This window comes from Globicephala melas, chromosome 2, assembly GCF_963455315.2.
Source record: "Globicephala melas chromosome 2, mGloMel1.2, whole genome shotgun sequence".
Lineage (NCBI taxonomy): Eukaryota > Metazoa > Chordata > Mammalia > Artiodactyla > Delphinidae > Globicephala > Globicephala melas.
This window is the reverse complement of record NC_083315.2, coordinates 29,126,690-29,153,615: the sequence shown is the minus strand read 5'-3', so window position 1 is coordinate 29,153,615 and position 26,926 is coordinate 29,126,690. Positions and strand designations below refer to the sequence as shown.

At 47.7% G+C, this 26,926-nt stretch overlaps 1 protein-coding gene across 2 annotated transcripts in view; it reads right to left on the bottom strand.

Moving 5' to 3' along the window:
* The window catches only part of DIP2C (disco interacting protein 2 homolog C), a 358,664-nt gene extending 337,256 nt beyond the window's left edge, over nucleotides 1-21,408 (bottom strand). For both annotated transcript variants that reach the window (XM_030878350.2, XM_030878352.2), the window contains exon 1: nucleotides 21,190-21,408. In XM_030878350.2, the coding sequence (XP_030734210.1) occupies nucleotides 21,190-21,274 (85 nt within the window). In that variant the 5' untranslated portion in view covers nucleotides 21,275-21,408. The remainder of the gene's footprint in view (nucleotides 1-21,189) is intronic.
* Between the last annotated feature and the right edge of the window lie 5,518 nt (nucleotides 21,409-26,926).

The following is a 26,926-nucleotide window of genomic DNA, read 5'->3' as shown; positions in this document are numbered from 1 at the left end:
AAGGTGGGGCCACTTACTCCCAGGACTTCCTGGGACCTGACCCACTTACGATGTTTTCTCTGTCGGACTGATTTCCTTCTGACCAAAATCATGAGAGAATTCCTGCCCTTCCTGCTCCTTCTTTCCACGCCCTGTTCACTACCCTTCATCATCTCAGGCATTAAATCACAGTTGTCAAAACTGAAGGCAAAGAAACAGCCTTCAGAAATAACACCACAGCAAAGTGAACCAGAGGGGAAAATGCACAAAACCGAACCCAAGGCCTGGGTCCCTCTCACGCCAGAAACGCACAGATGTGACCGGGAACATTCAGCTCGGAGCCTGGCGTCTACATGAAGATCCCACCTTCCTACCTTCCTATTGACGCAGCTACAGGGAAGGCTCAACGGACAGAGAGAGGAAGCAGGATGACATTTAAAATGCACGTCTGCCTTACAGGGCCATGAGGACAGTGAGGCTCACTCTTGACAGAGAGGAGCTGTAAGGATGCTACAAAGTCCTTAGACCCGGGGAGAAGACCCCATGCGCCAGGTGTCCTGAAAACACTAGAAACAGTCGCACGGCCAGGTTCACCACCAGGTGCTCGGAACACGACCCGCGAGGTGTGGCCATGAGTTCCACAGCCAATTTCTAGGAATCTAATTTTAAACACCTCCCAGCGAACATATCACAAAAATACAGTGTTCCAAATGCTGCAACACAAGTGCTAAAAAGCATCCAACCAAAAATAAAAGTGGCATTTTCAGACAAAACCCCAGAATCAGAAGAATGCAAGTTCTATCTTGAATTTCTCCTAAACCTTTTTTCTTCCTTCAGCTATATTCACCCCCAGCTCCCATATAATGATGACGAAAACGATCCGAGTCAGAATATTTAAATAATTTGGCAAAGATCCCACGATCTTCTCTCCCATGAAGACCCACTGTCCACACTGTGAAAATTCCATGTTTCTCCCATCATCCCTCCCCCGACCTCTGACTCCAGTTCTCATCCAGGTGCCGTGTGTGACTGGGCGGGCTCTGCAGATTCCACGACTAACTCCCACTCGTCACTTGTCACCAGAGAGGAAGGGACACACAGGACTGAAGGAGGGCCAGGGGAGCCATGCACCTGCCCCCCACTGGATGTGGTTGCCTCGGAAATGGAACTATACAACTTGGGGACCATGCTCCCAACGGAGACTGAGGGCTCAGGCATCCCAAGGGCGCCAGACCTCAGCACACAGGGTCCCAGAGCATGAGATGCCGCCAGAGGCCCTGGAACCGACCGTGTTCTGTGTAAGGCGGTCACCCCGGGAACCGGGTACAGACAACATCCACAAGGCCGGGGCCGCGCCCTCCATGGACACCCGGCTCCACTGGGCGCCTTCCTGGTGGTCTCGGCCTCTCCCTCCACAGCCCCCCTAGTCTGCAGGCATGTCCTCCCCAGGGAAGTGCTGTCACCCTCAGACCCACCTCCCATCCTGACCGCTCTTCTCGGTACCGATGGCCCAAGGCCTGGCCTCCTGCTCCAGCAGCACTGGGGCACCGTCTCCCCGGGGCTGTGACTGGCTCACCCCGGGGCCATGGCCCCTATTGCTCCCGACTCTCCTTCTAAACGACCAGCCGTGCACCCTCCTCAGCCTCCCTGCTTCCCACCTGCGCCCTCCTCCACTCACTACTGACTGCACCCCCACTGGGGGACCACCGACCCTGCCTCCGGCCAAGTGCCTCCCCAGGCCTCGCTCCCCGTTTCCAAACTCTCAGCTCACGTGGTGTCCAGAGCATCTCAAAGTCCAGTCTGAAATGAACTTGTCACCCTCCTCCCAGACCTGCTCCTGTTTCCCACAAGTACCACCAACCCCAGCTTCAAACCCCGCTCCCCCTCCCTCTCCTCCTTCCTCCCCCAACTCAGTTGTCAGGCTGTCGGTTCACTTGTTGGCATGCACTCCGCCAGCCGGAGCGTCACCACCCAGGCCGTGCCCCCCTCCTGCACGTGCTGCCCTGTCAGACGCACCGCTGGGATCAGCCATGATGCCCCCAGAACCCTTCCTGGCTCGGCAGTAACCCGACAGGTGAGGACTGCACATTCTGGCCCCAGTGGTGCTCACACATGTTTTATCTCCCATGAAGCTGTAAGCATCAGACCTGCGTTCATCTTAGGCCCCAGCTCCTCCTACAAACTCTGTGTAGAATACCTAAAACTTTCACATTTTAAGTGAACATGTGCTCTTAAAAAAACCTTTCCTGATAATTTGGTGACATTGCAAGACACAATGCACGGCTGCCAAACAAGAGCTCAGGCCCACGAGCGTGAAGGTCCACCGTGACCGGCGTTGTCCCCCCACGAGCTACGTCCCACCGTCCCCGCCACAGGCTCACGAGGCCACGGCCGCCGAAGCCACCCTGCTCCTGTTCGCCAGCCGAGCGGCCGCAGATCACGAAACAGGTGCATCTGTCCCTCCATCTGTCCCTGCCGGTGTACCCGTTACAGGTTACTCCACCCCAAAAATAAAATGGGACTCTGAGAAGAACTGGTTCCATGAAAACTAAGTGGAATGTTTTACAAAGACTTGATATAGAAAACCAAAATGTTGCCTTCAAATTAGGTGTGGGTGAAGCAACGATAAAAATATTATAGGAAATAATAAATGTTTTAAATCTGAGACTCTAAACTGAGATTGTCTCTCAAATGTCGGCTTGCTCTCTTTCTGAGAAATCGAAACTCGGCAGTGAGAGGCACCATGTCACGGCTGTGGTTTGGGCAAGACAGTCGCCCGAAACCAGGGAACCAACTCCGAGGACCCGCCCAACGTCCAGAGATGGGAGCGTCCGCGTCTCCACACACTGTCACCAGGAGTCCCGGTTCAGGGTTCCTCAGTGAACTGAATGGAGACTGTGATCCCATCAGAAAAATGGGTTTCTCCTGGCTAGGGAAGATTTTTAAACACCTTGGGCCCTATCAGGATGGACGATGACCACGACTAGGCAGCACTGCCCTCCGGCGGGGCGGGGGGGAACTTGGGGGTGACCCCCTCACTGCCCTGGCATGGGCCGTGTTTCTGCTGTAATTCCACATCCAGCTTAAATAAATTGTGGGAAACTCAGGTATGGTAAAGGAAGGCAACTGAACTGATAAACGAATAGAAAGGCCTGAAGGGTCACCATCCACAGACTGGACCTGGTTTGGGACAGCAAAGGCCAACGGGACCAGGAACACGGTGGGGGGTGGGGGGTGTCACCCTCTACCATAACCGAAAGGTGAGAAGAGTCTTTACAGAGGGACTGGAATCTCCGAGCCCAGAACTCCCGCCACGGAACACAGCAGAAATCCCCAGAGCCCTGCATCCTGCATCCTGGGCAACAGGAATGTCAGATGTGCTCCAACACACATGAGGCAAAAGCACAGAAGCACACACGTCCACTGCCACACAAACACCTCAGGATCCAGGCATCAGACGGGCCACATTCCTGTGAAACAAACCCGTGCCCCAACTGAGGTCTGGACAGTGAGGTGTATATGTGTGTCTAACCAAACACCGATATTCAACCAGGTCTGTCACACAACTAGATTTTCAAAAACTAGAAACAGCTACTAATCAAGTAATGCAAAGTGCATGTCTCACTCTGCCATCAAAAGCAGCGATTCTCCACAGGGGGCAACGTTGCTGGGCGTGAGGGTGCTAGTGGCATCAGACGGGTAGAAGGCAGTGATGATACTAAGTGTCTTAAGATGCACACAAAGAACTCAACTGTACCGAGGCTGAGAAGCCCGACCCGAAGAATCAAGTTCCTTGCCCCAACTTCACGAGGTGTAACTGACAAATATAATTATCTATATTTAAAGTGTACATGTGATGATTTGTTATACATATACATTGAGGAATAACTACCGAGATCAAGATAATTAACACATCCCTCACCTCACGTTGTTAACTCTGGGTGTGTGTGTGTCTGTGGTGAGAAAGTTTAAGATCTCCTCTCAGGAACTTTCAAGTACATGATACCTAATTGTTAAGTACAGTTGCCACACTGTACATCAGATCCTTACTCATCTTAAAACTGGAAGTTTGTATCCTTTGACCAGCACCTCCCCATTTCCCCACCCCCGGCAACCACCCATTCCACTTTGTTTCTATAAAATCAGCTTTTTTTGGTAAGATCCCACATTATCAATGATACCATGCAACATTTGTTTTTGGCTAATTTCACTTAGTGTAATGCCCATCCATGTTGTCACAGAGAGCAGGATTCTATTCTTTTTATAGCTGAGTAATAGTCCATTGTGTGTGTGTGTGTGTGTGTGTGTGTGTGTATACACATACACACCACATCTTCTTTATCCATGTATCCGTCATTGGACACTTACATTGCTTCCATATCTTGACTATTGTAAATAACGCTGCTATGAACATGGCGGTATATACATTTTCAAGTTAGTGTTTTCATTTTCTTCAGATAAATACCCAGAAGTGGAACTGCTGGATGGTATGCTAGTTCTATTTTTAATGTTTTGTGGAACCTTCATACTGTTTTCCATCGTGGCTGCACCAATTTACATTCCCACCAACAGTGTAGGAGGGTTCCCTTTTCTCCACATCCTCACCAACACTTGTTATTTGTTGTCTTTTTGATGATGGCCATTCTGGCAGGTGTGAGGTGATATCTCATTGTGGTTTGATTTGCATTTCCCTGATGATTAGTCATGTTGAGTACCTTTTCATGTACCCATTGGCCCTTTGTATGTTTTCTTTGAAAAAATGTCTATTCAGGTCCTTTGTCCATTTTTTAATTGGATTATTTGCTGTTTTGCTATTGAGTTATATGAGGACAATAGGGGAAAAAAAACAGTTTCTGCAATAAGTGTGTTGGGAAAACTGGAAAACCATCAGTTTTCCCAACACCACTTACTGAAGCAGAAGAATGGACTGGACCTCATTTTACACGACTCACAAAAATTAACCTGAAATGGATTAAAGACCTGAAAGTATAAAACTCCTAAAAGAGACAGAGGAAAAAAGATCCTTGACATAGGTCTTGGCAATGATTTCTTGCATAAGACACCAAAAGCACAGGCAACATAAGCAAAAATCAAGTGGGAATACATTAATCTAAAGAGCTTCTGCACAGCAAGGGAAAACCATGAGTGAATTAAAAAGGCAACCTACAGAGTGAGAGAAAATATTTGCAATCCTTTTATCTGATAAGGGGTTAATATCCAAAATAGAAAGGATTAAGTTTTGTGTTTTCAACATAGTTCAATTCTGAGGCATCTTAACATGTAAACTTTCTTCTACCTTTTTTTTCTTTAACAAAGTATGGTGCCTTGTAATAGACAAACCTTTATATGACGCAACATAAGGACCTAGCAAGTTTATTTTGCTCCAGGAGGGAGAAAGGGAAGACCGCCTTGGGAAAGTCCACTGAACTTCTGTGACTTCTTGACTAGAAATTATCCAGTCGGCAATCCTGAGTGTGGGTCCTAGCCCACCTTCACCCACTGTGAGCCCCGGACAAGATGTTTAACCTCGAACCTTGTTTTTACTGAGAAAGAACAAAAACCTGTTTCATGTGGTTAATGGATTCCCCCCCCATAAAGTAATACAACAATACATGTGAAACACTGTTATAAACTAGACAGCACCAACATCGTTTCACCACTGTTATACTTCTGGACTAATTAAAATGACATGGAGACATAAAATGTATTGTTGTTACGTTGAATTGTAAAATTACAGATTTTTTAAAATCTTTGTCCCAATTTTTATAGTGTTACTTACAGATTTTTTAAAATATCAATTTATATTCTAAAATAATATTTGTGATGTGTTAAAACTGTAGTGTATCAAGCATTTTAAACTGTTCCAAATATACATCTAAAAACACATAGGGAACTTTTTAATAAACATTATGGCAGAGGAATTACAACTCCTAATTCAACATATTATAATTCAGAATAGCAGAAAAGTTACACAGTTCTCACAGAATCCTGAAGAAACATATAGTAATAAACTCCAAAAAAGTATGTTAGCAAACTTTTATAACTGTGAAACGCTTTAAATTATCAACTAATAAGAAAATGTCTGTTGAATTATGACTGGCAAATGCCAAAATCATCTTTCCATCTTTCACTCTTTACTCTGGGGCTGGTGAAGACAGATCTGCCTGGGAAGTTGACGTTGAAAAAGTAAACACAGAGCTTTGAAGAGTTACGTTTCCTGGATACAACAGAAAATCATTGTAACGTTTCTATACCAGTGGGTCCTCTCAATCTTTATTTTTGCTTTTTTCTTTTGATGACTTATATAAAGTATACATATATATTTTAACATATTTTAATACATAATGTTACATATCTGTGACCTTTATTTCATTATTAACTTAATTCCAAAGCTAAATGGTACTTTTTTCATGGGAAAAAAAAGTGGGAAGGGGATAAATGGTAACTATGTAACCTAGAACAAGATTTTGAATTGTACAAGTCCACTAATGATACCATCTAGTACGGAAAATATTTTCTAAACTTCCAGAAAACTTTACAGTATATGAGTAAGCTTTTGAGAAGAAAAACATAACACAGCTGTTCAGAAGATTCTGAGTTTTCCCTAAAAAATCTGTAGAATCTACATCTTGACCCCTGTGTGATAAGGCGTGGGATGATGGCCCACCACCCATGAAACTCTGCCTCTCCCTCAAGGAAGCCCTGAGCAGGCCTCACACCACTTCCCTGGAAAACCGTCAACCACGGGAACCGGGTAAAATGTGTGAGAGTCAAATAAAAACAAGAGCTGAGCTTCTCTCTTACAGGATCTAATGCCAGGAAGAGTCCATAAAGCTGACCCTGGACTCAGCATCCCTGGTCCCTGAACACAATCTGCTGGTACAGGTCAGCAGTGGGATGCAAATCCCTCACAGAAGCCGCTTTCCTCCCTCCGCAGTGGCTCGGGCTCCACCTCAGCTTTGACGCAGGGCTTGAACTTTTAAGGACCCGCAGTTACCACCTGAGGCTGGCAGACATCTGGCATCACCGCCCCCATCGCTGCTGTGCACCCCAACTCCAGGCGGGATGCGGGAGGTAAGCCTAGCTCTTAGCATCCTTCCTCCTCTGCATTAATGGGGCGGGGGGGGGGGCGGGTAATATGCATTTAAAATAAAAGTTCACATAACACAATTCTGGATTTCATTTTTCTTCAAACCGGCCACCTGTGCGCAACTATTCTTTTTGTACCTACTGGGAAAGTTGAAAATAAAGCCTAGGACACAATTTCCTACCCCCAAATGCTCCCAGAGTCAAGACTAAACCAGAATTTCCTACCATCTACTTCTTTTCCTTCCACTCTGATACCCTTGTACCAAGAAATGTACGATAACCTTCAAGTGGGTGGAGAGGCCCCAGGGTCCCACAGGTTGGCCAGCTGCCCTGGACTTGCCTGGAGACCCACACCCCTGCCCCGCCCAAGACCGTCAGTCATGCAGAAGGTGGGAGCTGGGGCAGGGAGTCAGCCTCCCAGGTGACTGCAGTAAACTGCCTGTTTTCCGCAGGAAAGAACCAACAGATGGTAAAACAGAGCCTGGCCATCCGCGTGCTGGCCACACCTGTGCAAGTTTCAAGGGCAGTGACAGTCGCAAGCTGAACTGGCTTTCCTCGGGTGGCTGCCGGGCTGTGCGAGGGCCATGGCCTCGGGTGCCAGGACACCGTCTGGCTGCGGTCTGGGCAGGGGGGCTGGGGGAAGGTGCCTAGGCTAAGGCACGTGGTCAGACCCATCATGCTCCCCCAGGCCCACAAGACAAGGGGAAGCCCCCAGCCAGGAACCACCCCTGCAGTCATGTCTGCCTGAGAAGCACTGTGCTCCCCACATTGGAAACAGCCAGGGGGCTCGCTCCCAGGCCGCGGGCTACGGTCCCAAAGGAAAAATGGGGAGGGGGACAGGACACACGCAGAAATAAAAACAATCACTCACATGTGCCTTTGAGAAGCAGGAAAGGTCCCGGTGCCATCATTCCACTAGGCTCAGTGCCCGAGCCCCTGGCCCCAGCCCCACAGCTCAGCCAGAGCAGTCAGGCCGGGAGTAGCCAGGCTGCGAGCAGGGTCGGAATGGCCCACCCCAAACACAGGTGCTCCAGGCACAACGAGGGAAGGGCCGCCCCCCAGCATCCAGCCGCTCCCTCTTCGGCACTCAGAACCCTCCTTGCTGAGACCACTCACTGAGTGTCTGAGTGCACACGGCCTCGAAGTAAATCCTTCTCAATTATTTGTCTATCGATACTGAGCTTCCCACTGGCTTCCATCCTATCTCCTGGATTATAAAAACAGCTGTCGCCACTCCCATAGTTCCCAAGAGACCCTCGCTCAATAAATTGCAAATTAAATAAATGCTTAAGGAACAGAACAATTCAAAAGCTCTCATGTGGCAAAAACATTCCCTAACTTTGGAATCAAATGTGATTGAATCAGTTAGATATATGTGTGTATGTTTGCACCTACACACACACACACACACGCACACACACTCTTCCACCTAAATACACACCAGCAAGGGGGTGGGGCATGTCAGCCACTTAAAAGTCCACTATATTTGGTGTTAAATAGTGAACAACAAATAATATGGAAAAGCTATTCCATCTAAATCCCCAGAGAGTATTTTTATTGTAAAGTAATTTATCCTCTTAAAATAAGCAAGTATCTCCTTTAGGAACTGTAGACACTCTAAGTAAAACACAGAAAACAGTATAAGCACAGCTTTCAAAGTATGACAAAAACCAGATGCTTTTTTCAAAAAGGTCATCAAACATCCAAACCGAACACACCCTAATTTTCAGCTGCTGTTCAGATGAAAGCATCTTTGTTGTCCGCTTGTGAGTGATAATAATACTGTAATCAGTTTTACATTTCATACCCACCTCAATGTGAGGTACTTCCAAACAAAGGCCAGAATTCTCAGGGCCACCACAGGAGCAAAAACAATCCACACTCAAATGACAGGGAAACTATTTATGTGGCAACATGTGATTTCTTATTTATAGAGCTCTGTTAATTATTTTGCATATAAGCAATGTTGAACCAGGCCTGCAGAGTTCGAGTACACATGGGCTGGGTGGAGTAATTGGTGGGGCAGAGAAAGGTCAGCCCAACCCCACAAAAAACAATTAAAATTTCCACAGACAGTCCACAAAACGGGTGATATTTAGGCAATAGAAAGTTCATTTAGAGGTGTAAGTTACAACGTTATCACTCCGAGCCTACAGCCCATCTTCTGGATCGGATCCATATTATGAAAAAATCAAAAAATAGTTAATTCACAATGCAGTGAAATGATTCAGCCATAGATAACCAAATTAATTATAATCCACTAAAAGTCAAATTGTATCATTTTTAAAGATTGGGCTAGGGCTTCCCTGGTGGCGCAGTGGTTGAGAGTCCGCCTGCCGATGCAGGGGACACGGGTTCATGCCCCGGTCCGGGAAGATCCCACATGCCGTGGAGCGGCTGGGCCCATGAGCCATGGCTGCTGAGCCTGCGCATCTGGAGCCTGTGCTCTGCAACGGGAGAGGCCACAACAGTGAGAGGCCCACGTACCACAAAAAAAAAAAAAAGATTGGGCTATTATGCAGATAACGGGCAGCTTTAGGTTTAAAACAAGCTGGAAATGATCTTGTTTCCCTTAATTCTATCAGCATAGGCCCAGCTAGGCCAAGACTGATGGCTTTCACAGCTAATAGAACAGGTGTGATCATAAATACATGAAAATGATCTGGAGACAGAATAATCCATGTTCTCTGTTTAAGCTAGTCATAGGATTTCCGATAAGTGGGTGAAACATTCACACTTCTTACAAGAAAATCATGGCAAATACATAGTACACAAAACCATCTTTGTTCTGGGATTTATTTATTTAATATAACACAGAATGTATTCAGGGCTTCCTGATACTAGAACATCTACCTTTATTAATGAGGAGCTACCGGTCTTCTGACCAAGTTGTCAGTGTCCAAAAGCACTATTTAAACAGTCCATCTTATAGCAAAAAGGCATGATACATGCACACACATACAAGTACCATCTTGGACACACTTGTATTCAAATTTCTGGTGCAAATGGAAATAATCAGGGAACGGGAAGGGTGTAAACTAGTGAGAATAAAGATGGATGCTCTAGAAAATTCCTGAGACAATATCCCAGGGTGACCACGTCACACAAAAATCTTATCCACTTTATACATGGTCATTCCTGCCAACACTTACCTGAATCAAGATTTTTTTATTTACATAAAAGAAAGGAGACATAGATTTGTCCTAACAAGATCCTCTAATCACTAGATTATTTTCACAATTATGAGTAATCACTAAATAGCTTCCACTCAAGGAACAAAAAATAAAATAACAGGGCTTCCCTGGTGGCGCAGTGGTTGAGAGTCCACCTGCCGATGCAGGGGACACGGGTTCGTGCCCCGGTCCGGGAAGATCCCACATGCTGCGGAGCGGCTGGGCCCGTGAGCCACGGCCGCTGAGCCTGCATGTCTGGAGCCTGTGCTCAGCAACGGGAGAGGCCACAACAGTGAGAGGCCCGCGTACCGCAGAAAAAAAAAAAAAAAAGGTAATCTATGTAAGACACCTAATGCAGTGCTTAGCACACATGAACAATCAGTGAGTGGTGGCCTGAGACATGTAAGCGTCCTCCCCCATAAACAGAGATAACAGACTTTGTTCACGCCAAAAAAGACATCAATTTGCAACATCTGATTTAAAAATCTGAGTTATGCACTGTCCGCTCCTACTGACACGACTCCGGTTCTCTGGGGACCAGAGATGAGGGTGGTTCACATCCATTAGACGTGGTCTGCATCCCTGCAAGGCCTGGAGAAGGTCAGACAGGCACTCCACTTGGAATAAAAGCACTCTACATAAAAGACCTAAGATTGATTGTCTTGTAAGTGATTGGTGGCGGCTTAACCATGATCGCCATCATCCTGGTTAGTAACAGGGAGCTTTGAGAGAGGTCACTCTTGCAGAGACACTGAAGAGGTTATTCCTGGAACCTCATGTAGAATATTTTTCCCAGAAACAACACAAGAACTAACAGCATCGTCTCTTGACCAAAACGATTAAGATTTCAGATAAGCCATATCATATCCAGCCTCCTGATTCTAAAGGATGCTGTTCCGGGGCTTCCCTGGTGGCGCAGTGGTTAAGAATCCGCCTGCCAATGCAGGGGACACGGCTTTGAGCCTTGGTCCAGGAAGATCCCACATGCCGCGGGGCAACTAAGCCCATGCGCCACAACTCTAGAGCCCGCGAGCCACAACTACTGAGCTCTCACACCTCGAGCCCGTGCTCCCCAACAAGAGAAGCCACTGCAATGAGAAGCCCGCGCACCGCAACGAAGAGTAGCCCTCACTCGCCACAACTAGAGAAAGCCCGCGCGCAGCAACGAAGACACAACTCAGCCAAAAAAAAAATTTTTTTTCATAAATAAAGGATGTTCATCTTCCATGAGAAACAAAAAAATTTCAAACATACAGAAAACAGAGTTGTACAGAGAACACCCATATATTCATCCCCTAGATGACAGATTCGATCTTAAATGCAAAGTTTAGGGGCAGCCAGCTAAGAAAACGTGCAGCATAAGCCTCCACCCGTTACAACCACATGCAAGGGAAATTCGTCTGATTTCCTCACTGACTTGGAACAGGCTGCTGGGGAGGGCGCTGCCCACGGCCCACACTCCCGAGAGCACCCAAGACTCCACAGAACTCCTGCTGCTGATCTCACAGGAGAAGACAGGATCCCCATCATGCTTCAAAAGAAAGCAGCTCGGTGGTTCAGTTCACTCGTGATGGTGAAAATGTGTCGGGAAGCCAAGATTCTAGGCTCGTGATGAGTTTCTGATCATTTGAAGTCTCCTCATCTATACAGAGAAGCTAATGTCATTTCCTTAGAAAATATTTTCAAAGGACTAAAAAAAGGTCAATATGAAAGCAGCTAAAAGCTATAAGGCACCATGAGATGTATAAGCTTTATTTCATATCTTTGTTTCAAGGAATGCTAGTGTTCTAAATACTGCTCCCCACCCCACATCATCTTTCAAGAATTAGTGATAGTGATCAAACCTGCCCTATGACCCCAATGACACAGTCAGCCTGTGAGCTTTCCATCTGTGGTAGGCACCCCCACAGCAGATGCCCATCACCCGAGGAATGGCAGCCCATCCAAGGAACCTCTGCCCACGTTCCTTCCCCATGGCTTTGCTCCTCTGTATCCACGGGAGACAGAATATTGTACAACACTTTCAGAGAGCCTGTTTTACTTAGACACTTTCCATAAAGGGCAGATTTCATCCAGAATCCTATTTGTGTCAAATTCAACATGTCATGAAGGAAACAGCAAAATCAAGGCTACGTTCTTCCCCGTGTCCCAGGCCAGATCTTCCTAATAACAGGAAAGAAATTCTAAAATACCAACAGCCATTAGAAAATCCTTTACTGGTATGGTAGCTAAATAATAATTCGCCACCATCTAAAACAGGGAGGCAGAATTCTACTTCCTTTTCGTATTAATTTATGTACAAGTAACAGAAATTCTCGAAGTCTGAACTCTGATATCAACAGCAAAATAACCCCAAGCGCTATTTCTCATTTGGCCCAGGTCAATGTTGTGCTTGGTGGGGGAAGCCTAGCCCCACCATTTGCAATAAGACTATATTCACTTGAGCTAAAAGCAAAATGAAACAACAAAACCCACCCAGACACCAAGTCTCAGGTTGACAGAATTTCCCTACAGGACAGGCACTGCAACAGTAACTTGTAAGCATGAGGTACATTCTAATGTACCTTAGTAACATTAGTAACAAAGTTTCCACCCTGGCAAGTTGATACACTATTTCCTTGGGTTTAAGTAGGTGGTTGGTTTTTGGGGGTTTTTTTTAATATATTTTTTGATGTGGACCATTTTTAAAGTCTTTATTGAACTTGTTACAACATTGTTTCTGTTTATGTTTTGGTTTTTGGCCGGGAGGCATGTGGGATCTTAGCTCCCTGACCAGGGATTGAACCCGCACCCCCTGCACTGGAAGGCTAAGTCTTAACCACTGCACCGCCAGAGAAGTCCCTAAATAGGTGTATTTTAATGACTTAAGCTTAATGGAATTGCACCCTTGCTTAAAGAGCTCCTTAAAGACTGCTTTATATTACTAAATCTCAACAGCCTTCAAGCATCCATCACGTTCATTAAAACAAGAAAAAACAAAAGATGTTTCGAAGCCCAATGATGCTCACTTAAGCTATCCTGAAGTACAGCTCCACCTTAGTACTTGGTGTTACTCTTAAGTTGTTTTTACACGTAACTGAAGCCATAACTTCTGTGATACCATTAAATTCACAGCGGGGGCAGGGGGGGCTTCAAACTATCTCTGGTTTTTATTTTAAAAGAAGCAGCTTATGAAAGTCGATAAGAAAAAGATCCCACTCACTCACAAACCCACACGGCACTTAACTGACATAACTGCCAGGGTGATCGTAAACGATAAAAGCCCAGGATCTGTTACAGGTGTTGGGCGGGGGGGCACAGAGTCCCGGGCCCACTGCCACGGTGAGCCCTGGCTCTGACCTGGCCTCTCAGAGCTGCCCAGCCTCACGCAATCCCACCTATGTGGCCTGTTGGGTAGCATCTACGTGCACTTGTCTCAGGACAGGACACGGGGGCATGACGAGAGGGGAGCCAGCTCAGTCCCTCTCCACACACACTGAGGGCAGGGGGACACACACCTCCAGGAGGACAATTCCCACAGTCACAGCGGTGGAGCTCTGTGTTTCATCCTGGGGGCACTGTGGTGAGGGGACTGCAGGAGATGGTCAGGCCCTTCCTCCATGAAGCTCTGGAACAACTCTGATTGGAGGTCCACACATGGTCCTGAGATTCGATGATTACAGCCTAAAAGGACGTCCTTCCGGACACACCTGGACTTGAATCTGACCTAGGACACCTTTCCCCAACTATTCTCTTGAAAAGTAAAGGGGCTGAAAAAGGGATTCCAGGAATATTGACACAAAGAGTCCACCAGAAAGGAAGTTTTATCTTTAAAAAAAAAAAAAAAAAAAGAGGCATTGCAGCTCTGAAGCTATCCTAGCACAGGGTAAGTGCCCAGATAGCATCTATTAAGAGGTGCACCCTCCAAGCACAGGAAAGTGAAAGTGCTTTCCCGCACCCGGGCCTATGCCGCCTCTCCACTGCTTTTCTCCGAAGGCCACTGTAACTCAAATCACCTGGATAAACTGGGGAGGCGGCGGGAGGGCAGGGAACTCTGTCCCAGTGACAGCACCTCAGAGGGAAACTGCAGGGCTGGATGTTTACGGAGCAGATACTGTGACTCTGCCTCGCTGACCCCCACTACCATCCCAAAGGCAGAGTTCTTAACCCTATCTGACAGCCGAGGACACCAAAACTGGGAGAGCCTTATCCGGGGTGATGCCACGACTGCAGAGCCCCGGACAGGCCCTCCCAACGTAGGAAAATCCATAGAAAGACTTCTCAGTGGACACTCACATGAGAATCTCAAGATCTTCACACAAATCTCCAAACAGGATTTAGAAAAAGACCCAAAGAGGTTCAAGAAGCACAGAAGAAGGTCACGCACAAGTTAAACACGGATTTTTGTGCTTTCAGTGCCCACTGCACCAAATCCAGCCCCTCAGACCGATGGCTCCAGAGTGAACCTGTCCTTCCTAAAGCAACTGGCCAACTCCAGATTTCACCCCTTCCTGTCCCCTGACAGCATCAGGCTCTGCGACTGCTCTTATCCTTCTGTGAAGGTTTATAAGCTATATTTTGTCAGGTATTGTGACACTGACATAACTGGATGTGCTCTATTTGCAATAAAGCATGTAATCTCCATTTATCTACTTTATTCATAAAGACCCAGAATCTCCTGATAAGGTTAATTAGTAACAACACAGTTTACATTTCTGTTTTCATTTCAGGTAAACTGGCCAGGAAGCGCTTCCTTAGAGAGCTAGTCAGCTAGACCCACGCCACCTGCATCTTCACAGGGACATGACTCTGGGCTTAGCCAGGAAGGGGACAGGGCTCGATGTGGAGGTCTGTGTTCTTCCCGAGAGTGAAGTGGTCCGGACATGTGGCTCTGCCAACTCGAGGGAGTGGCAGGAACAAAGCCACGACGGCGGATTAAGACCTGCCGCGTGGAAACTGAGATGCGTGGGCCTCTCCCCACTAAAGCTTAACATGTTTTATAAACTCCTGACACATGGCAAGCTGCACTGGTAAGACACATGGTCAGAACATGAGAGACTCACTTTTCTGGTTTTAATTAGACACTCAGGACCGAGTGTCCAGCAGGGAACTGCCTTCCTCCTTGGCCAGAGGCTCAGACCTGAGGCTGGTGGGTGTGAAGCCGCCCACAACAAAGAGGGGACATATTTACATATGAGTTTTTTAACTTCATAATTTTAAAATGTTAGAGTATTCCTCTAATTAAAAAAATAGAATATGTGACTTGACTAACCAGATAATTCAGTAAAAAAAAAAAATTAATTGTGCATAATTGCAGACAAATATCTAAGGAATTGCTCTCGCTGGTGCCGACAGAACTAGTTTGGATCTGACCCGCAGTCTTCAATCTTTTCATGAGGACACAGAAAGAGTTTCCAACTTAATAAGCAAAAAAAAAAAAAAAAAATATTTAAAACCAGCAGCCCAGAAGAAAAAGATCTATTTAACCCACTATCAATCACAGAATCTCTCAGTCCTCGCTATCTTTGGTCGTTTTTTCCCGGATTTTTTAAACCTACTGCACGAAGCATTTGGTAAAGAACCACCTCAATTTGTGATTCTCAGCACAGAGAGCACATTTCATTCTCCACGACATTCAACAGCAAGAGAACTAAAGAGCAACCTCCCCAGCCCCCCACCCCACAAAAGAAGGCTGCTTGTCATGTTGACTTTTACAGCTCAATATCTTAGCCTTTCCCACTTTATTTGTCTTAAGGGCTTATGAACATTAACACCCTGCTGGGTCCTGAAGAAAGTGCCATATACGTACAAACCTGACACCTATGTTCTTACCCCCCCAGCTGGGGTTCTCAATTAGATCCTCCCCTTTGAGAGCATTATTTATTATCAAGAACAAACGGATGCAACTGCTTCTTTTGAGACGTGACAAGGTTTTGACCCCCTCAGCAGAACACAGCACTGGCAATGATAGTAGGTAACTTTCGTAGGGCACACGAAAAGCTCGTGAAAGAAGGAAAATGAACACGGGCAACATTGAAAGTAGAGGCATACAAACGGAGAGACCGGAGAACAGGAACAGTAAACAGTGGCCAGAGCCCATCGCATCCCCTGAGGTGCCTTCCGTGTACCAGGATAAACAATGATGTGCGAAACCAAGCCAATAACTGCAGGTGAGCATCTGCTTTTAGTCAGGTACCTGAGTAATTATGAGAATCTTAATATGACTAGGATTTGAACTGGTGAGTCAGTCTATATACATGACATCAAAATGAAGATTATCCAATACATTCTCTTTGCAATTCAGAAGAACGCTACAACTCATCCCATAAATCACTGCTTTAAAAGAAAAAAATCAGCTCTAAAAAAAGAGACAACCCATGTGAAAAAGGCTGGGAGGAGGAAGGCAAAAAGTGACTCATATCATCCAACAGCTTGTAGCCTCCAAACCATAACAAGAATATAAAGCCAGTGGGCCCAGAATGAAACAAAATAGAGTCGTTGTTACAGCTGTGACCTCACAGCATTCAGCTCTGAGCATGACTACAGCACCACAAAGATCTTTTGAGCATTGGGAGCAACCTTACACATCAGTGCCTCTAATGTGTGCCTTTAATTTCCTGGCTAAATTTGACATCTATATTTATTCATCAAGAAAAGAACATTCAAATTTAACTATTTTCATAACTCTGAATAACTCTTAAAATTCAAGTCCACACATTTCACATCCCACACATATCAATGCTGCCATTTTGTACATATTTTTAATTCAGATAACCATCTTTTAGATTTATCAAGCCAAGTAGTCCATTTCATTCACCACAATACGTACAGCTACTGGGGGCAGCTTTGAGACGATGTGACAGAGTGAACAGGATGTACAGCTACTGGGGGCAGCGTTGAGACGATGTGACAGAGCGAACAGGTTTTCTTAACAACGGTGAGGTCTGATCCCCGGTGGAGTGGCTCAGCTATTCCCTGAATCTGCTGACCCCTTCCCTCCTCCCCTCCCAATGACAACAAATTATCAACAAGACTCTAGAAGAAAGTATTTTTTCACACATTTGCTTTCCAGAGTCCACTATTTCCTTTCAATGAGAACATTTGGGTTGCATTAGAGACAGCAGGTCTCCTCTCCCGGACCCTGGAAGGTGGTCCCAGGCTTCAGTTTGGGCGGCCACCTCTGCAGCCACAGGGACCTCCAAGAAAAGCACAGGGGCTGATGGGGACAGAACTGACGTTCTAGAGCTAAGCGTATCTGCTATATTGTGCTGGAAGCCCTGAAAATGCCACACACACCCAAATCTACAAACCTTCCAACTGGCCATCTCTTTAAGATTTTACTCTGGTGACAGGATTATGCCAGCTGCATGTGAATTGCTCACCTGCAATTTAAAAAATCACTGGTTCCTTGATCAACACAAAGAACGACAGCATGCACCTCCTTCCTTGAGTAGTTTCACACTTACTAGAAAATGTTAAGTTGGACTCGCGTACAGAACATAACTAATAGTTGCAGTAATTCTGTACCTTACAAACTGAGTAACTCCCATAAGCAAGAGTTAGGAAGTTAGTAAACACACTCACAATTCAAAAGCCACAAAGTAGAAAGCTAACGGGCTTCTCTTCTGCAAACACCAAACAGTTTTCACAGGCTACATACATCACGAGGCAATTTCCCAAAGTCCTACCAAAATAAGAATTCAACCACTCCTGAAACAGTGGGATGATATCGTCTACAGGTGCAAGTCCAGGGTGTGTACAGCCCAGGACACAAGCCGTCAGTTAACACAGAAACTTATTGCTGAAGTTCAATCAACAACTGATTTTTTTTTTAAATAAGACATGAGTCTGTCTTTATTGAGAAATTTTGTTTCCTCTCTGCTTTGCCAGTGTTTCCATTTAAAGTTTTTCCTTAAGCCAAATAATGTCTATTTACATATTAATGAAACTACTTGGGGGCCCTCTGAAAGCCAAATAGAAAAATGCATGATTCCAAAAGGCAAGAATGAAGGGAAGGGAAGGGAAGAAAAAAATGATTCAGGGAAGTTTGTGAAGAAAAGAGCCACCGCTACCCCACCTGGCACCCAGCAACCAGCCAGCTCACTGGCTTCCTCTCCATTTCACGTTGAGTCCCAAGAATTCACCAGACCGACAACCCCTGGCTCCACACCAAAGACTTTACCCGGACCCGTGGATTGGAGGCCATTACTGCCCACAGGAGGGGCAGCCACCACATCTCCCCACAGAAATCTCCTGTTCTTTGCTGGCACCAGATCTGCAGGGAGAGCAGCCCAGTTTTCCCCCAAGAGGGAAGCATTGGGTAGCAACAGACAGTGGAAAGAAAAGAGGAGGCAACCAGCAGGGCAGGAAAGTGAAAATCTGACTTCTGCAGCCAAGAAGTCAATCTGCAACCCTCTACCAAACAGTGACCCATAAAATAAAATAACCTAAGTGTCTGTAGCAGCACGAGCAGACAGTGCAAACCAAAACTGGACCGGCATCTACTAATCTAGATAAGATATACAACCATTAACAGCTGGCAGGCCATATAGGAACTTTGAAAGAGGAGTCTACTCTTTTTTCAACCTACATTATGTGCTTAAAATGGAATTGTTTTCCCATGCTCCTTTGTAGGAAGTGAGCACTGGAACGTCCACACGTTTCCACAGTATGTTCTGATATTTTAATAAAACGATGAAGACTAATTTAAAGAATTCTCTCCACATGAATCCTGATTGAAGATAAAATATGAAAGCAATATGCTTAAATAACTGGGCATTAAAAGCTGTTTTAACTTTTCACTTTGAAAGTGGCTATGTTGGGGGATTTTAAGTTCTAAAATGTAAAGAGGCACAGATTTCTGATCCCTCCATTCTTTGGTTGCTATTAAGCAATACTGGAAAACAAGTTGATTCATCTAATTTAAGACAGTAAAACGACTCTACGTAGTCACAAGACACAAAATTCCAAATGACCTGAAAGAGAGACCCAATCGACTCAGCATGGACAAAGCAAGTCAAAGATGACACAGCTAAAGCGGGGAGATGTGGGCTGAGGCTGGGTGGCCAAAGCAACAACCCTCTGACTCTTACTCTTGGGTGAGGCAGCCAGGCCTAGCAGAGTTTAGAGAGAGAGAAAAACAATAATGTGATTCCCATATGCAAACACACACCCCTTTCTCTGCCCAGACACTCAATAAGAAACTCATTAAACCCTTTTTAAAAATCTGTAGGGACACAAGAAATTCACAGAGAACTAGGCTAAGCACACCTTGGTCTAAAGTGGTTTGCCATCCCCTGGACAACAGGGACACATTCTAGGAGTGACTGATGGTGACAGGTGAGTGCAATCTAGCAGGTGAGTGTCCACGTCCACAAGCAGGCACTCCCACCAGGGACCACGCACTGTCCCAGATGTGCAGAAGCAAATGTGAGCCCATCCCAGACCGATGGGGGAGGTGGAGGGCTCCTGGTGAGTTCAGACAGCTTCCCGCTTTGCCAACACAGGTAGGGTACTGACACTTAACACCAGTATAATACAGACATAGCAGAAGTGCTTGTCTGGAGAGAATGCATGAATGATACGGTGTTGTAAATAACACAACTGTGGTGCACAGCTACGGGGGCCTGTAAAGTGAGGGAGAAAAACCCATGTGAACATTGACAAAATCAAAGAACTTGGGCAAATATTTTCCAATGGGCACTTCATCCCTCCAAGCAATCTGTCCACACTGCACACCTTATCCACCAGTGTAAACCTAAGTACTGTTCGCCCAGCTGGGCACTGCACTGAGGTACCAGCAACACCCTCATCATCTACAACCCTTCAGAACAGTGTCTGTTGAGCACAGAGTCCAGGAAACGGTCTCCTCCTATGGGACAGTTGAGCATTACAGAACCCTGCAGAACCCCAAATGTGAAACAGAAACATCTCCAGTCTGTGACATCTGAAAAGACACTTCACCCCAGGCCCCCACCTGTACCCCCTTCTTCGCCCTGAAAGTGTTAAAAAGGAAACCATACGGTCAACACCAGCTTCTCCCTGCTGATGAAAACTGGCACGAATGAATTTACTTTCTGGCTGCCAGCCCCACAAAACCGTTACACACACACACATACAAGTTCACCACTAAACTGCTCCAAATATAAATTCGAGACAAGCCGGCCTATCCCCACCCCTCAGTGTATTAGTGGCCTTCCCAGGGTGAGCTGGGTGAATTCTAAATCTATATTAAACATTCAACATTTCGGAACTTCAGTGGGTTGTTTTTTTTTTAAGACATAGCAAAATCCGATCTGAAACTTATGACAGCTGAGCACATGATCCCACCATTAAGAGCAAATAAGAAACCGTATATAACACTCCATGAAATCACTGTGGCAAATCTGTCACAAATTCTAAGTATGGGACGATGGGAACGCGCCACAGACCCTGGCCTGAGGGAGGAGGCTTTCCAATTTCACCCAACCTTCGCATCCCAGCGGACGGGAACAATAGTAGTACTATCCCGGTCCAGCCAGGATGCCTCGGACACCGGCGGTCAAACCTCAAGTCCAAAGACAAGTTTCGCATTAGAACGAGGCCCGCGGAGCCTCAGGCCGCGCAACGCGGAACCGCCCCCGGCCCGGCCGCGGTGGGCAGCGCTCGGACGCGCACCAAGGACACGGCCCCGTCCGCCAGGCCGCGCGCGAGGCCGCCCCGGCCCCGCGGCCCGTCCTGCGTCCCGGCTGCGCCCCGGGCCCCGCGGCCCCGTCCTGCGCCCCGGCTGCGCCCCGAGCCCCGCGGCCCCGTCCTGCGCCCCCGGCCCCGCGGCCCCGTCCGGCTCCCCAGGGCCCCGGCGCCGGGGCCGCGGCCGACGACGCGGAGCCGCAGGGCGGGGGCCGCGCTCGCACCGCCCCGAGACCCCCGCCCGCCCGCCCGCGCCCCGGCCCCCGTGACAGCACGGCCGGCTGAGCGCGGGGCCTGTTACCTTCCGACAGCTCCAGCTCCAGCTCGGCCAGCCGGGCCCGCACCTCCAGGGGCAGCGCCATGCCTTCCAGGCTGCGGTCCGCCATGCTCGCGACGCCCCCGCCCCAGCCGGCCTCCCTTTGTTCCAGGCCGCGGTCTCGCCGCTCCTCGCGCCCCGCGGACCCGCACCGAGCGGCGGCAGGCCGGGCGGCGGCGCAGCGCGCTCCTCCCCGGTGCCTCCTCCGCGCGGCCCCGGCACGAAGGCCTCGCGCCCGCGCCCGCGCCCCCGTCCCGCCCGGAGCGCGCCCACCGCCGCTCCACCGGGCGGCTCCGCGGCGCGCGCGTGACGGCGAAGAGCGCGCACGGGGCGGGGGCGGCGGGGGCACGCGCTCCGGGGCTGGGCCGGGCGGGGACGCGCACCGGGGACGGAGGGCGGGCCGGCGCAGCGCGCGCTCCCGGGGGCGCGGGGCTCGCACACCGGCACAGCGGGGCCTCCCCCACCCCGGCACGGCCCTCGCCTACCCAGGCCTAAGGCAGAAAAATACCTGCTGGAGCCCCCGGCCTCGGCGTTCCGGGTCTTTGCGGGCTGAATTTTTTTTTTTTTTTAATAAATACGTTGTGTGTTGGGGGCGGGAGGTGTAAAAGACAGCGTGGGCTGTGGAAAGAGGAGTAGGCTGGAAGTTCCTAATTCGCGTTGATTTAGGACCTGCCAGCCTGGCCCGGAGGCTACAATCAGTGCCTCTCCCTCGGCTCCGTCTCCCCACCATGAAGGCGGCTAGAGAAGAGATGGGTCACCGAATCTCCACGTTCCCGGTCAGCCCGAGCACGCTCGCCCTGATACCCCGGCCCGTCCTCAGCCCGGGGCTCCGTGTCCTCAGCAGGTCTTCCCGCGCCCTCGCCCGAGGGCCCTACGGCTCGTCCTCTGCGCTTCTCTCTTCCGCCCCCACCGCACCGGTGTCATCTCTGGGGGCATCACCAAACCTGGGCCTCCAGTCCTGACCGTTTGGGGAGGCTAGCTCACCCCTCCGACTGTCCAACTGAATAACGTCACCCAGATGCCCCCAAACCCCGAACTGCACAAACCAGCCCCTCCTCCTGGCTTCTAATAACTTCCACCATTTTCTTAATGATCCAGGCTGGGGAGAGTCCCGGGAGTGTTTGTCTGTCTTCCTCAGTCTTCACACACCCTCTGCTTCCCTGTCCCCTCAAGGCTCTCGCGTGTCATTTTCATTCCGGACCCACTCCTCCCAGTTCAGCCCCTATCGCAGACCTCCTGGTGGCCCCACCACCACCATCTGCTTGACCCTGTGGCAGGAGGGGCCGAAGGTGGCTCCGGAAACACAGTGGCATTTATTCCCCTTTCAAAAATAGGCAATTTAATACTTCCTGCATTGTCTACTGAATACAAGTCCACCCTCTTAATGGGAGACTCCAGACCCTCCACCACTTGGCCCCTATCTGCAGTCACACCATGCGCCCCCCACAAGCTGGTTCCTGAAGACCTAGTGGCCTTCACCCTGGGTGCCCCCCTTCTCTGCCCACACGCTCCCACAGCGTCCCTAACATCAACTCCAGAAAAATCTCTCCTCCCCCTTACTGTGCTCCCACTATCTTATCTACTTGTTTCTGCCCTTATATCCGTGGCCTTTATCTTTCTCATTAGTCTGAGTGACAGCTCTGGGGACAACGACCAAGCCTTCTTCCTCAGTGACCACTAGAGAGCTGTGGGCATTTCTTACATAGGTCTCACTGATCTAATACAGATCAATGATGAGCTTAAAACGGGAGAACCCCAAACACCTCTGCTTTATGGTCTTGGACGTAAAGCCAGTGGACGTGGGGGGCCACACAGGTATGCTCCACCACAGTCTCTCCCCCTTTCAGGATAAACAGACCACTGAGGCAGAGAGCCCTCGAGAGGCTTTGGGGCTACAGGTGAAGGCCTTAGAGAAATAAAATGCAGCAGAACCAGGATTCAAACCCCAGTCTCCAGAGCAAATCTCTGCGCTCATTTCTTCACAGCAAAGTGGGCCTGTGCATTCCACACATCGAGTGTGTCAAGTCAGTCTAGGTCCAGATGGTATCAGAATAAAATTATGTATTCTGCTTTAATTCGTGGGTGGGTCTTGATCATCCATGTCTGATGCTGTAACTGAGGTTAGTTCCAAAGAAAACCACTATGTTACACTAAACACATCAAATGTCAACTTGGATTCCAAGCAGATGCGTCTTCATTGGGGCAGGTCTCTGTATGACTACTAAGTACACTTGGGAGAGTGTTCGTGGCATTTCCAATGTCCTGAGACACATCTTTATCTGGAAGTCCTTCCACGTCTTCAAAACACGTTATGTCTGAAATCAAACTCCACTTGCCTCCCACCCTTACTGTGTTCTTACTCGAGAGCAGCCCCCATTTCTCCTGGTTTCCGTGCTTTGAGTCATGCCCGTTGTCAAGCTTCAGTAACATCCACCCCACAGGCCCACTGCCACTGCCTAATTCAGGCACTCAGAGTCCCTACCCTGTTTTTCCCCTTCTGATCTTCCTACTGTGGCTGCCATGGGTTACAGTCCCCTTGCTCTACCATCTACAATGGTTCTCTGCCTACAAACCAAAGAACTCCTTGATCTGACACTGAAGGCTTCACAGACACAAAGTTTCCTTCCCTACTTTCTATCCTGCGCTCCCTGCATGCACCTGTGGTCACCTGAGGAGTTCTAACTTGCCTGTGGGGCATCTCCCCTTCTTGTATCTCTTTTGCTGACGTGTGCCTCTCCTCTTCCTATTCCCCCACCCAAGTCATGGCCACACGTCGGATTTCACCCATCCAAGTCCAGGGTCAAATGCCACCTCTTCCATGAAGCCTTCCTTCCTAATCTCCCACCTGGAACTACACACCTCTCTTCCCACCTGGTCTTCCTGGTGCTTGTATTTAACATGTGCATCTTACTGGGCAGCTAGTCCACCTGTGATTCCCCCGCTGTGTTGAATGACGTATAAACAGCACACTGTTTCTCAAAGTACAATCCAGCCTTGGAAAAGGGGAAAGACTATTTCCCTTCATCTCCTTCTGCTCCAGTCCTGGCCAGTCTCAATGAAAGTGGCGCTTAGTGAAAACCCAGTTATGCTTTGTGTGTTTCCATGTATAAAAACCTGGTTCAAGTGGATGTCAAGGTGGGCATAACAATACCCAACAGAGGTTTATTAGAATGAATTGAATACCTGCTAAGGGCTATTTGCTTCCAAAGCTCTCCGAAAGCCCTGAAATTCCATCCTCAGAGCTACACCTGTGAACTATGGTCACTTATCTTCAGAAAGCCACTGTGACATCTCATGACTGCTACTTGGGAAGAGCTAGGCATCATTAGCACTTATCAACACACTAGCATGGTTTAATTTGCGAAATAAGCCAGCTTTTACATAACAAATCCCAGAGGGTCTGAGACATGTACAAAACCTGTAGGTGTCTAGGAGAGAAAAGCTGGAGAGGTAGCCAGCCCGAGGCCTCAGGACTGGAGGGACGCTGACACGGGACACGTGAGCTACCTCTGCTCCTCCACGGTTTTGAGTTCCACAGAGGGGCAGGGACAGAACAGTAATTGAGTAATTAACCCCATGACAGCCAGCACTGGGGGGCCTCTGTCGCTGTCTTGACTGTCTGCTGTGGGGGATTTGTTACCCCTCTGCCAACCTGCAGTACCTCACCTCTATTTTGTTCTGTCTCACCGAATTCCAAGCGAATTCTGAATGAAAACTTCATTACTCACATGTATTGGGGCTCTAGACTTGAGAAAACCTGGTTGGGGTGGAAGAGGGTAGTAAAGGGGTGCTGATTAATCAGGTAACTCGCTGGTGTTGCCCCGAAGCCTTGTTGCTGATGAGAGTTGATCCTCTCACTCCTAGTCAGATTCCTGCAGAATTTGTTCATGCCGTGCTCTCTCCTACGGATCCCAGTTCTGAGAAATTTTTACCTTTTCCGAAGTGAGCAGGAAGAGCTGGTTGTCAAATACTCTGTTCGGATTCTCCGAGCACATCATAAATCCAGGGAGTGGGGGCTCACGCCCCTGTTACAACAGAACCTTCTTAAACTGGAATTTCCCTACAGAACTATGCCTGGCCATTCATGTTTTAGTTCTGTTTCATTTCGGTCTTACCATATTATCAGGAATTCAGCTTGGGTAGAGTGTTAGGTTTAAAGAAAGAGCAAAAGTGAGCAATGTGACACAGAAAGTTTGGGTTTAATGAATTAGTACTTAGAAAGCAGCGTGAACCCTTGAATGAAACTACTCTATGCATGAAAGAGATCATTAACATTTTTGTGACATTTTTTCACATCACTATAGAATTAACTAAACAATGTGTATGTGACTGAATTCACTGAACCACACATGTGTTTGCATTTCTGTTATGGCTACTGTCTTCCTCTAGAAGTAAGAGCTACCCAACCTATTCACCTAAGAACAAGTGTACCCACAAAAGAGGAGTAAGAAGTAATCCCACAGAGGGCGTCCCTAGTGGTGCAGTGCTTAAGAATCTGCCTGCCAATGCAGGGAACATGGGTTCGAGACCTGGTCCGGGAAGATCCCACATGCCGAGGAGCAACTAAGCCCATGCACCACAACCACTGAGCCCGCGCTCTAGAGCCCGTGAGCCACAACTACTGAAGCCTACGCTCCTAGAGCCCGTGCTCTGCAACAAGAGAAGCCACCACAGTGAGAAGCCTGCACACCGCAACAAAGAGTAGCCCCTACTCGCCGCAACTAGAGGAAGCCCACATGCAGCAACAAAGACCCAATGCAGCCAAAAATAAAACAAATAAATTTATATATATAAAAAGACAGGGGCTTCCCTGGTGGCGCAGTGGTTGAGAGTCCGCCTGCCGATGCAGGGGACACGGGTTCGTGCCCCGGTCCGGGAAGATCCCACATGCCGCGGAGTGGCTAGGCCCGTGAGCTATGGCCGCTTAGCCTGCGCGTCCGGAGCCTGTGCTCCGCAACGGGAGAGGCCACAGCAGTGAGAGGCCCACATACCGCAAAAAAAAAAAAAAAAAGACAGAATTCCCACGGCAAAATTAGTCTAATTTTCCAGACCATAACTGGAAGTGCTGAGAATTCAACTGTGAGTCAAAGGTGTCTTGATGGAAAAACAAGTGTGTGAAATTTATCTTGGACAAATAGTCTGAGTGTCTCCTTGTATATGTAATTACAAATCAATACACAATTATCAATAATGTAATTACTTCTGATCATTTTAGTGAATTCTAATCACTCATGCTAATGGTGATGTGAATAGCACAAAACAACCAATTAGCCAAAAATTACTCCTGTTTGGTCTTAGATTGCATCATATTTTTACAGTATATTTCCTTTGCCAAGTATGATTGACTACACTCTGGCTTAATTAAGGTAATGTTAAAATTAATTGTCATTCCCAGAACTCATATCAATTAATGGCTGAGACAAGTGACACATAGGTTTTTAAAAAACATTTTACCAAATATTCTAAGATATAAGACTTTATTGGATGTTAAAACATACGCTTCTGAAGTAGAAAAGAAGGGAGTGGTTGAGGACTAAAATTTTGCCATCAAAAGTCTACAAAGTGGAATAGCATCATAAAAGAAAGTTATAAAATGGACCTCATCCCTTCAAAATGGAAACATATATCAATACATAGAGAGAGAGAGTCAGGCACATTCCTGAAGGGCATCTGTTCTGCCAAGAAAAACTCCACCACAAGGTTCATAAGTGGAGTCTAAAAA